The sequence below is a fragment of the Catharus ustulatus genome, chromosome 5, assembly GCF_009819885.2.
Source record: "Catharus ustulatus isolate bCatUst1 chromosome 5, bCatUst1.pri.v2, whole genome shotgun sequence".
Lineage (NCBI taxonomy): Eukaryota > Metazoa > Chordata > Aves > Passeriformes > Turdidae > Catharus > Catharus ustulatus.
The window spans coordinates 37,768,653-37,780,837 of record NC_046225.1 but is presented as its reverse complement, the minus strand read 5'-3'; the positions used below and the strand labels follow the sequence as shown (position 1 = coordinate 37,780,837).

Below are 12,185 nucleotides of genomic sequence, written 5' to 3'. Positions count from 1 at the left end.
AAACTTCATGAGCATTTTCTTTCTACTCTCAGATAACCTATGTATCCTGTGGTCATTTGTGACACATCACTAGCTGCCAGAAGTAACAGAATAAATTATTCCCCCAACAATGTCTACATTAACAACGGCACAGGATGCATGCCACACGACCAACACGTGAGACCCATTTAAGGTTAATGAGACCCATTGAAATTAATTTGAGCTTTTCCACTACCTGGATGCAAGACAAAGACCTGTGTGTTGATGAAGATCACAGTGCTTACAGGTACCTGGTTGTTACCAGCCAGACCTGCTTATCTCTGCTGGCTACTTCCTCCTGCAGCCCATGACACAGAGCCTTGTCAACTCCCACTATTCTTTCTCTTTCCCAGGAGACTTTAGAGCTGCAGTGACCTAGGAAACAGATTCTACTATCAGGTTCAGCCTCATTTTAAGTTTCTAGCCCACATGACCACAGAAGGAAACAGTCCCTCAGACTGGACAGAAGCACAAACAAAGCATTCTTTGTTCTGTAGAAATGTTACCAGTATTTGTAAGTCACCACGGGTTGACATGCACTTCATTTTGGCAGCAGCAAGCACCAGCAGCTAGTGTCAAACATGACTATGCAGAAGTTGGACTGTGACTACAGCCTCTTTGGATCTCCTTACTGGATGTCACACCACTAGGGCCAGAGGTAGTCCAGCCCTTTGTCTTACAGCTTAGAAGGAGAAAAAAAGTTTTCAATTCACAAAAGACAGAACAATTTTATTGGCAGTTAAATTCCATTTCTTAAGAGTAAATTGTGTATATGTTTCAGGCAAAGTACCAACGTTCACCAACAGTGGAAGAGTTTAGGAGTGGGGAGAGAAGAACAAACTTTTTTTACCCATTTAAACCATATTCTTACTGTAAATAAGGGCTAGCTGCATTTTAGAGCTCCTCAATGCTGACTGTGAAACTATTTAATACATAAAGATAAACTGCTTTTTTCTCAAAGCTGTAAAAAGGATTAGCAGTATAACGAAACAAAGAAAATTTTAAAATATCTTGAGGGTAAAATGTTGCATGAGTATTATTTTGAATGTAAACAAGAAAGTGAGTGAAAGCCAGGTGAACAGAAAAGCAAAAGTTTTTTAAAAAAAAGTATAAAGCTTATAAATTCAATGCAAAAAATGTTACTGTCAAATTAAGACTGAAAAAGTTCAGGTAAGAATTATTGTGATCAGGAATTGCTATTGTTCCTAATATTATCTGTGTTAGTACCAGAAGAGATTTGTTGTATCTATTTCTTGACATAAGACCACTGCAGTTTCAGCCTTTGCTCTGCAGCTGTCCCAGATAGTGTCTCATGCAGGCTGCCTTTGTTTTAGGTATTGGGTACACAGCACAAAGTCAAATTAAGCTCCTGAGCTTTCAGACTAAACTAGACTGGTGTAACTAACACAGTTGCATTTGCCTATGAGCTGCTTAACTGGTTATGCAGGCTTTACAATGGCCTGCATAATAAACCTCTAATGTTTGAAGGGTAAATATATTTCCTTTTCACAACATACGTATTATTTACATATTATACAACACCAGAAAAACTGGGGAAGTTCTAATACATTATATTAAGTGCAACTCTTTAAGATATTGACAGAAATACGTGTTTTGTAAACTTTTAGGCAGCAGCAGCAGCTATATATGTTTTTATCAAAGTACAAAGAAAAGAACTGCTTATAACTGGAACACCACAACAAAACAAGTTTTGTGTTGAATTTAGGTAAGCAGTAGTTTAAATAGTTTTGATTTTTGCTTTTCATCCTAAAGCTCCCACCATATATCTAGTGAGAGATGCTCACAAAAAATAGGCTTAAAACACTTGCTATCTGTAGACTCTGTAATTCACATTAAAAAGGTTTTCAAAGCAGTGACCTACTTAAATGCCTTTTGTGTCTTGAATTTTAATCTTTTTTTCTGTAACAAAAGGAACTACTAGTTAAAGCTAAATTTGCTTGCTTTCAACATCTTCCATTCCTATTAGCGAAGTTTGGTTTGATTAAAACCAAGAGCAGTTTTACCTCACTTTCATTATTCATCCACTGACTTTTCAGGTCCAGAAGAAGAAATTGCCTATCAATTCAAAAGTAATAACCTTCCAAAGCTGAATTTTACTGCCATTAGGCTACATTAAGGCATATTCCATACAGGATTTTGGCTAGTAGGAGATTTTCTGGAAAGTGACAATACAGGTTCCTCATCCAACTGACTGAATTAAAACTGACAGCATCACTACATAAATACACTTAGACCAGAATGAAAGTCTGGTCAGAGTTAAGGTCATGCAACCGTGTTTGCAATCTCCTCAGCTGATCAGTATCTGTTGTAACAGATCCACTGGTGATTTAATTCAAATAAAAGGCCTTTGTTCCTTTCTTCCCTTGCTTTGTCCACGCTGACAGCACTATCCAGAAAAGCTTTAGAAACAGCCCACAGAAGCCAAGAGATACAGTATGACAGAAAGCAGTATCACTCCCATCACACATTTTTGTTGTCCGTGACATACTTTTCTTTAAATCCATTTCTTGGCTCCATCTGGTCTTTTCTCTACCTTCTATCCAGCATTTCTGGCCTCATTGCTTCTCTCTCTTCACTTGCAGTTTACTGAAGATTATAAACAGAGTTAACAATAGCACCCCAAATTGTGGAGCAGATTAGAAACTCAAAAGGGCTCAAAGCCAGAGAGCTATAAAAACTAAGAGTCATTTCATGAGCAGAATTATTCACACTGAAGTAAACTCCAGGTCCTGAAGTTTATGCTTCTTCCCCACAACTGTCATGCACATGTGGTTAATAAATTAACCACGCATACCGACCAAAGTCAATACTGCATAGATCACTGCTTCAGAAGAGTAACAGTGACTGAATCTCTGGAGACAGAAGTTGTGTTTTTGTCTGAAAAGGAACCGTGTGACTCAATGAAAAACAGTGACAGTTTATTGTGGAAGCAGAGAAGCACTTTTCCAGGCACGAGGGTGCTGGGAGGAAGGCACAGCTTTGGGAACAACAAGTTCCTAACATCAGCATTCTTGTGTGGGGCTTTCAGCATTGGCACTGCTGTGGGAAGCTTCCAGTATCACGTTCAAGCATGGAAAATTCTCAATACTGCCTTCCTTGTTGGAGGACAGACAGATGTTAAGGAGTCCAACTCTTTGGTTTATCTTATGTGCCCTGTGTTGTATGAGATAGCATGATGTAACACTCTATGGATCTAGTAAAATGTACAAAAACAAAATTTCTTTAATTTCTTTCTTAAAACATTTTATTAAATAATTTGAAAGGGAGATCTCATTTTTTCCCATAACAATAATTATACTTTCTCATCCCACCTGCTTTTCTGCAATAATTTTCTTTATATTGTTACAGCAGATAGAAAAACAGATGCAACAGCAGAAGCCTTACTGCAATTACATCATAAAACTTCCAAAGACTGTTCCAAAGTAATTTTTTTTCCATGAACGTGCTATATTAATGTTAAGAGCGAAAAATGTTAATAAACTTACTTAAAGCTTCCCCCACCCCAATAACTGAGAGAGGTCAGTCTAGCAAGCAGGGAAAGCTTTTACACCACAGATACCAGTGGTTGTACTACAATTCACTCAGTACACACCAGTTTTATAAAGTTCTACCATCTTTTACAAAACTGCTTTATTAACTAGAAAATACTTCACAAGAAGCTGTGTTACAGAGGTGATTTATCACAAAGTAAATGAGTGGCCCATCCAGTGGCTTAACTCATCAAACAAAATAACGCTTTCCATGTAAAATATGAAGTAGAGCTGTTTTTAAAGTCGCATGACAAAACAACTCTCTGCCAAGTAGATACACAGACATACACAGAACTCAGTACCACAGAACTGAGAACATTAATTTGCTATGGAGAAGCAGTGGAATACAGTAATAACAAGCCCCAACTGGAACATGAAACATTCCCCATGGAAATGTTTATTTTGGAAGGCAAAGTAGGCTTATGCTTTGTATGCTAAACACTATCAAGAGTAATAGCCACCTAAGTGAACTGATACAACATTTTGGATAACTGGCTTGTGAAGGCATTGACATATGCAGAGTGAATGTATATATGTGGGTTACTCTGTCAATTTACCTCCCAATTACCCTCTTCTGTACTGGATTTTGGCTTTTAGGGTTGCACTTTGGGTAAACAGACAAAGCTTAAAATGAAATAGGGATAAAGCAGATTTACTACCACATTAGTGAATTGCTCCATGTGAACCTGTACTTGTCAGAAGGGAAAGAAGAAAGGCTTGAAGAACTGTACTTGGGAAGTTGTTCTTATACTGAACAACTCTGAATGGGGGAGACTGGAGATCAAAACATTGACCACACTCACACCTGCAACTACTCAGTGCTCTCACATAGCTTAGGGATTTGTTTTTTCTTACCATTGAGGAAGGTTAATATGATTAAAGCTCTACTGAAGGCATCACATCTTCAGTAAACAAAGCTTTTCACCAGGGCTATGGACTACACCTGAAAAAACATGAGTGTTGAGAACTAGAGAATTGGATGAAAATAATTAGACAGAAGAAAACCAACGTCAGCAAAACCAGTATCACGTAGTCTGGGGTCACATCGCAGTGTAAGTGATTATAGAAATTTCAGTTTTCTCCCCAAACCCAAAGGGACAGATTTGCTGCTAGCGGAACACTCGAAAACATTAATGCAAACCGCAGGTATGGTTTGCATTAAAACCTCAGTTCGACCGAGACTGGGTCGCAGCTTTCTTTCCACTGCTGCAGCTGGCACTTTACAGAGAGCGCCAAGCTCGGAGATCCGACACCTTTCCTCCTCAGGGCCGATGCCTGTGTCCCAGGCTGGCTGCGGGACCCCCCTCTCACAGGCAGCCCTGGGCACTTCCAAACCCCTCCAGCCAGGGAGAGGAGCAGGAGCTCTCTCTGCCCAGGGATCGCGACAAACCAGGCACGTCCTTCCGCGGGGCACCCCACACTGGAGACGGGCGCGGGCACCACCGCAGCCCCTTCCCCCGCGGCGGGGCGGGCCGGGCCAGCTCGGCGTACCCAGGAACGGGGCTCGCTTGGGCGCCAAAACCCAACTTTCAGCTCAGTTTTACACCAGTGGCTGCTGCCCGCCAGGCCCCCGCCCCACAGAAGGAAGGACGGAGGGAGAGGGCGGCGCTGCAGCCCCGGCCGCCCCCGAGCTGGGGCAGGCAGAGCCGAGCTGCCCGCCGCACTCCCAGCACACGCTGCCGAGCGCGCCGCCCACCCCGCGCCCTTTGTATTTTTAAACCACGCTGCTGCCCCCGCGCTCCGCCCAATCAGATCGGCCGCAGCCCCGCCGGCCAATGGCGGGCGCCCCCGCGGTTTTTTAAACAGTCCCTCTCCCCCAATCGCCGCCCAGCGCGCTCCGCCCAGCCCCGCCCCCCGCTCTCCTCACCACAACCGGTTCCAACGGGTATGAGCGCCAACGACCCCCTCGCGCTCGACCTAGCCCGGGAGTAGCTTGGCTGTGACGTCAGAGCGGCAGACGGCCAATCCCGTTCGGCCTCTGCGCCAGGGGGCGGAGCTCCGGGCAGTTTGAACCGGCGCGGCAGCCAATGAGGTGCGGCAGGGGGCGGGTTCTCGGCTGCCGCGGGTCGGGTTGCTGTGGCGGGCAGTGCCGCGGAAAACAAGAAGCGGTAAGTGCGCGGCCGGGCATCATTCGGCAGCAGCACCCGAGGGAGCAGAGCCCCGCGCCGCCCGCTCCGCTCAGCCAGGCAAGGCCGCGCTCCCGTGGAGTGTGAGCGCCCCGGGAGGGACGGAGGGAGAGCGGGAAGGAGCGGACGCCAGCGGTGGTCCTGCGCGCAGAGGCAGCGAGGGGCTCCCGCGGCGGGCGGCGCGCCCGGGGCTGAGGGGAGGATTCCTGGCGGGCGGGTGGGGCCGGGAGGGCGGCGGCGGCTCCGGTCCCGGCGAGGATGGCTGGGGCACGGGCGGCGGGGCCGGGCGGGCTGCCCGGCGCAGCCGCCGGGGGGGCGGGGAGAGGCGCTGGAAGGTGCCGCGGCCCCGGCGGGGGGGGCGCGGGCTGAGGGGCTGCGGCGGGGCGGGGCCGGGGCCGGCGCGCTGGGGCGGGAAGGCGCCGGCGGGCGAGAGGCGGGAACCGCCTGAGGGCACGGCCCCGCCTCACGCCGCCTCCCCACCCACCTCCCCCGCAGGGACCCGCCGCCGACCTCACCATGGGCAAAGGCGACCCCAACAAGCCGCGGGGCAAGATGTCCTCGTACGCCTACTTCGTGCAGACGTGCCGCGAGGAGCACAAGAAGAAGCACCCGGACTCGTCCGTCAACTTCGCTGAGTTCTCGCGGAAGTGCTCGGAGCGGTGGAAGGTGAGCGGGGCCGGGCCGAGCCATGCTGAGCCCTTGCCGGGCCAGCCCCCGCCCCTGCTCCGGGCTGCTGGGAAAAGATCCCCGGTAGCAGCTGCTGCTTAGGCGTTAGTGGGTCAGTAGCTGCTTTATCTCATCCAGACTCTTCTTTCTCCTCCGTCTGTCCACAGACAATGTCAAGCAAGGAAAAAGGAAAGTTTGAAGAAATGGCTAAAGGAGACAAAGCTCGTTATGACAGGGAGATGAAAAACTATGTTCCTCCCAAAGGCGAGAAGAAGGGAAAGAAAAAGGATCCCAACGCTCCTAAAAGACCACCGTGAGTGTTTCCATGACTCCCTCCTCCCACACAGAAAAAAGTATTAGTTCTAATAGCTTGATACTTACCTTTAATCACTGTCTCTCAATGTAGATCTGCGTTCTTCCTTTTCTGTTCTGAACATCGTCCGAAAATCAAAAATGATCACCCTGGCTTGTCTATTGGAGATACAGCAAAGAAATTAGGTGAAATGTGGTCCGAACAGTCGGCCAAAGATAAACAGCCATATGAACAGAAGGCTGCAAAACTAAAGGAGAAATATGAAAAGGTACAGTAAAAGTGATGAAGTTGTGGCACTCACTGTAAATATCTGACTTTGGGTGTCTTGCATCTGAACTACATGGGGCTTATAATTCTTAGTGCTTATGTCAAGGTATGGTGGGGCAGGTATCTGGAGCTCTTACAGTGAACCTGGATGTGGGTTTTGCATGTCTAGAGATTTTAGCAGTGAGATGCCTTACTACCAGAAAGCAGGTCACCTGCTTGCTAAAATAAATGTCGTCAGACTCCAAATCACAGTGGTCATACAGTTCTTAAAACTGTCTGCAATGCATGTTCTTTTGCTTAAAGATTAAAGCATGAAAATCCCAAGGTGGAAATTCTGCTTTTCTGCATGCACTGTATCTGATCTGTGCAGTACAGTAGTATTGAAATACCAAAGCACTACAAATTTGTCTTCAGAGTTCTGTTGCTAGCAACTTAACAGTATTTTTCTTGCAGGATATTGCAGCATATCGTGCCAAGAGCAAGAGTGATGTAGGGAAAAAGGGCCCAGGTAGGCCTGCAGGATCTAAGAAGAAAGCAGAACCAGAGGAGGAGGAGGAAGAAGAGGAGGAGGAGGAGGAAGAGGAGGAAGAAGATGAGGATGAAGAATAAATGAATGTCCTGCTGTAAAGATTTATGCTCAGAATCCAATATTTTGCTAAGAATGTGAACTCAAGTGCAGCTCATTGTTAGCTTCAGTATAAAAATCTGTACAGAATTGTGTATAAGTAATGTGGTTCTTTGTAGGGAGCCTTCAGTTTATAATGTAAGTGGTAGCCAAGGGCTGCTACAGTTCGGTTTGGAAAAAAGCAATTGTTGAATGTTTCTACTGTTTCTGCATATTTAATGGTTATATTGAAATTCAGTGACTGATAGCCAGGTGTTTCTTTTTAGCTAAGTAAAACAAAGGTAGCTTAATAGCTGATCCTTACATTTTGTAGTATTTTGTTGCATTGTATTACTTTTTTAACAGTTTTGTAATAAAATGTTGTACATGATTCTTTTTGTATTCATGATGTTTCTGAGAGGCTGGGCACCCGCAGAATGCTGGAATCCTGTGTGGGAACGTGCAGTGTTCTTGAGCTTTTGCTGTTACTGCAAAACTGGCAAGTCCCTTAGGCATTGGCTCCTGGAGCTTTTGCTGCCACTTTAACTCCTTTAACTGATTTCCTCTCCCACATCCACCACCGTAAGTTAAAATTGATGCTTTCCTTGCAGTAGCACTTGCCTGTGTAACCTTGTGGGTGAAAAAACCCTCTTAAGTATTGAAGTTCTTGGGACATTACTCCTGGATTATCTTCTTTCCCTAGACTGCTGAAGCACAGGTCCTTGTTTTGGCATAGTAGCTGATAACGAGTGAATGTTTGGAACCTTCTCTTCCAGAGCTCAATGTCACTGACCTTGGCTATTAGACAGATGTGGTTAGAGACATGTCTTCCCCGATGTTGCTACTCCTTCCCTCTCCCCCTGGCTCCAGTATTAGTGGCTTCTCATAAAATACGCAGCTTGCAGAACAGCATGAAAAATGTTGGAATGTTATCCCCACACATGCCAGTAGATTCCTGCAGAAAGGGAAGGCATTTGTAAAGAGCAAGTGCTCCTGATACATTCCTGTTGTAACAGTGTCAGTTATACTTTTTCCTGGCTTTCACTTTTTATTTTACTTTAGTATATGTAATGGCTTAAATTGTTAGATACCTAACAATATTTTCAATGGGGGAATTTGAGATCCTACAGCTAAACTAAATATCTTAATTTGTTGAGCTAAATACCAGGAAATAACTTTTATTAGCCCTTGAAAGCCCAGCCCTGAAATGTGTAATGTCTAAAAAATTAAGTAATATAATGGGCAGGCTTCCAAGATTTTGTTTAAAATGCCTCCCTATTGTCCATTAGCTTATGAAGTAAGTTTGTGTCCCATCATTGTACTATGTGCAAGATAAAAAGTGTTTTCAGGACTTTACTATGGTAAATGTCACTGGGTAGGTCAAAGATAACACAGCACTTTCTGAAACGAGGCTTAAGAAAAACATTTTGTATATTCTTGTAAGCATGGAAATTAAGTAACTGTAAAGGCAATTCAAACATTTTCATACTGGAGTAAATGTTCTTCTTTGAGATGAAACCCAGAGTTGCTTTTTCCTCCCCACTGTACCCCTGAGATACTTAAGTATCATCAGAAGGATTAGCTGCTGTTTTACAAGTTGGACCTGCCAGAGATAACTTGGCAAAGGTGAGATCAATGGCTCCATTTTCCTGGCTCAGATTTCATGAAGCCACAGGCATAAACTAGAAGTGAGAGGCAGTGGTTCTGTGCACAGCACCTCCAGTGCCCAAGAACATTTTTTGCTGTAGAATTTGCAGTCCTACAGCACCTGTATCCTTAACTCAAAAATTCTTCCATCTAGAGGCAATTCCCTGTTATAGTGTGTACATGCTGAATCTTGTTACCACATCCTATTGAGACTTCCCTGTAGAAATGCACCATCACATCCTCTCACTTCTAACATTCCCTAGGCAGAACAGTGATGCTTTATGAAGTCTTTCTGATGAGATTATTTAAATTTTCTGCACTGGAGGAGTAAAGTCAGAGTAAATTGACTAATTTGATGATTTGAAATACTTGGGTTTTTTTTAAATTGAAACAAAATATAACCCTTCAGGTGTCCTTACAAGTTGCCTGCTGCATCAGGCTGATCTATCAACTGAGAATGATATCATGACTAAAGATAGTTAGCATTTAAAAAAACCTCAAACATATTTTGCCATTTTGCTAAGAAGGATGTTCAATATAAAGGTAAATGGAAAAGAATAAATGAAAATTACTGCTTTCAAATTAAGCTTTTAAAAAGTATGATGTGTCAGGTCAAGGAATTCAAGTAATGCCCATCTATGAGCACTTGCTGGAAAGGACTAATAAGTTATCAAAGTGTAAGGGGGATATTCAGTAAACATAAGGTCATAGAAGAAAAGCTAAATTAGTTTGTCACGTCAGTGTTCAATATGGACAGACTTATGAAATAACTCACTGGAGGTGAACTGGGAGGCCTAAAACCAAAACTAAAAGGGATACCCCAAATGTTTGCAGGCACTGGGGAGAACACTCACACTGCACTAGACGTCCAGCATAAAGACACCCCACACAGCAAAGCAGACCAAAAGACCACCAAAAATAAGTCTGAGGTGGATAAAAACAAAGAATGAGAATAACAAATGTAGGAAAGCAGTTTTTAGAAAGTTCAAGTTATTTCTAAACCAGTAAGCCAAAAAAAAATGGCCGCATATCAACAGGCCAGACACTGCAACATGTAGCAAAGCAAAAGAGTATCAGAGAAACATGAGAAAACAGACTAACAGACTTTCAAACACATCTGTTGTGGTTGAACTCCAACCGGCAACCAAGCCCCACGCAGCTACTCGCTCCCCCCAAACTGTGGGATGGGGGAGAGAATTGAAATGGTGAAAGTAAGTAAACTCATGAAGCAGCTTCAGAACTGAAATAAAGTAATAATAAATGAATAAATTATACTAAAATGGAAAATAACAAAAAGAGAAATAAAGGAAATGATGCAAATGAAAAGCAATGAAGCAATGCCCAGTTTCCAAAGAGTGTCGTTCAGCCAGCTTTCACCCTAGTTACATGCTGACTCTTACGGTATTGAATATCCCTTTAATCACCTGACCAAGCTGTGTCCTCGTCCAGCTTCTTGTGCACCCCCAGCCTCCTCACTGTTAGGGCAGCATGAGAAGCTGAAGAGTCCTTGACTAAGTGTAAACACTGCCTGGTGACAATTAAATCATCAGTGTGTTACCAGCATTATCCTCCCCCTAAATCCAGTACCCAGCACTGTACCAGTTACTAGGAAGAAAATTAACTCACCCAAGGCCTGTGCATTCACAGAAACAAGATGGCTGCAAAACTGTCCTAGGGACAACGGATGCTCAAGATACAGTAGCAATGCCTAGAAAAAAACCCAACCTTTTTTAACCTTGTAGAGGAGTTTCAGACAGTTTTCATGACAAAATTTTTTAATGGAAGAGGCATGGTGAAGCATCTGTCTCAAATCCAAGTGTAAAAGAACTTGAAACAGAATGTCAGGACAGATGGCATTCATCCAAGAGTTCTAAGGAAATTCAAGTGATGAAATGGCTGAACTTTGAACTGTACTTTATATTTTTTTCACTTAAAAGTGTCTTAAGTGCTAGATGAAAGGAAGGTCACAAATACAACACTAATTTTTAGAAAACATTCTGTGGAAACGCAGAGAGCCTCAGATCAGTAATGTCCACCTGACAAGTTGGTAGGAGCCATGGCACAGCTGAGAGTTGCTGGACAAATGGCTAAATACAACTTGTGATTTCACAAGAGGATATCCTGTTCCACAGAGCTGTAAATATTCCTTATAAATATTCTTTGAAGAAATCTTAAGGTAAAGGAGATTGGGTAGTTTTGGTCTACTTGAGCTTTTCTGGTCTACTTCTCATGAAAGAAGTAAGTCACTATGGATCTTGCATGAATAACAAGAGCTAACAGTGAAGATGTGCAAAGCCAGCCTGCAGCCTGAAGTGACAGAATAGTGAAATGTGGTGTTAGTACAAATTGTATTATACATTAATATGTGCTGCCCTATCATATGTGAAGGGGAAAAAGAAGGCCTAATGTTCAAGTTATGGGTAATATGGGGTACAATTACATTAGTCTGGAGGAGATACTGGAGCTGTAACAGACAATTCAGTGAAGACATAATGAATGTTTGCTAGAAAAGCAAATAGCATGTTAGGCATTATCAGGTAAAAGAGTTACAAACAAAACACATAATTCAGTATTGTCTTATTTTCCTAGAGGAAGAGGAATATAAGGTTTCCTTTTTCTTAGGTCATTGAAGAACAAAGCCTATTAATAAAGCTGGCCTTATTTTTCCAAAGCTAAACCTGTGGTACGGAAAATTGTTAATATGCATGTGTGTGTGTGTCTTGATTAGAACAGCCACAGACCTGGGAACTGACTTCAGTATAGATAGGCTTTAAGACTCCTAGAACACTAATAAAGTTGCAAATGTTTGTGGAGAGAAAGTCAGACAAGAAATGAAATACAGTAATTTCATGGCTATAAGGTGCACCCTTTTGACTAAAATTTTCCCCCGAACCTGGAAGTGCGCCTTATAGTCCAGTGAGCCTTATCTGATGCACAAAGTTCAGAAATTTGCCTACCCGGAAGTTAGAGCTGTGAGCTGCGGGGGAAGCCGG

At 43.6% G+C, this 12,185-nt stretch overlaps 1 protein-coding gene and 1 long non-coding RNA gene across 4 annotated transcripts; one reads left to right on the top strand and one right to left on the bottom strand.

The window, feature by feature from the left end:
• Positions 1–726: 726 nt before the first annotated feature.
• Positions 727–5,145, bottom strand: LOC116997043. The gene is made up of 2 exons (XR_004418058.1): positions 4,425–5,145; positions 727–3,192 (listed from the first exon to the last, which is right to left on the bottom strand). It is a non-coding gene; the product is annotated as an uncharacterized LOC116997043 (long non-coding RNA).
• A 370-nt stretch (positions 5,146–5,515) lies between these two features.
• On the top strand, positions 5,516–7,936 carry HMGB2 (high mobility group box 2). 3 transcript variants are annotated; one of them, XM_033061255.2, is made up of 5 exons: positions 5,516–5,677; positions 6,191–6,361; positions 6,529–6,674; positions 6,768–6,942; positions 7,395–7,936. In XM_033061255.2, exons 1-5 carry the CDS (start codon positions 5,597–5,599, stop codon positions 7,548–7,550), a joined length of 729 nt encoding a protein of 242 aa, XP_032917146.1. In that variant the 5' UTR covers positions 5,516–5,596; the 3' UTR covers positions 7,551–7,936. The 3 variants fall into 3 exon arrangements, with proteins under 3 accessions (XP_032917146.1, XP_032917145.1, XP_032917147.1); XM_033061254.1 differs by having other exon boundaries at positions 5,621–5,755; XM_033061256.1 differs by lacking the exon at positions 5,516–5,677 and adding an exon at positions 5,732–5,778.
• The last annotated feature ends 4,249 nt before the right edge of the window (positions 7,937–12,185 follow it).

Coding starts and splice junctions, on each gene's coding strand:
- HMGB2 (XM_033061255.2), top strand. CDS start 5,597: ATGAGGTGCGGCAGGGGGCGGGTTCTCGGCTGCCGCGGGTCGGGTTGC. Junction 5,678..6,190: donor GCCGCGGAAAACAAGAAGCG/GTAAGTGCGCGG, acceptor CCTCCCCCGCAG/GGACCCGCCGCCGACCTCAC. Junction 6,362..6,528: donor AGTGCTCGGAGCGGTGGAAG/GTGAGCGGGGCC, acceptor GTCTGTCCACAG/ACAATGTCAAGCAAGGAAAA.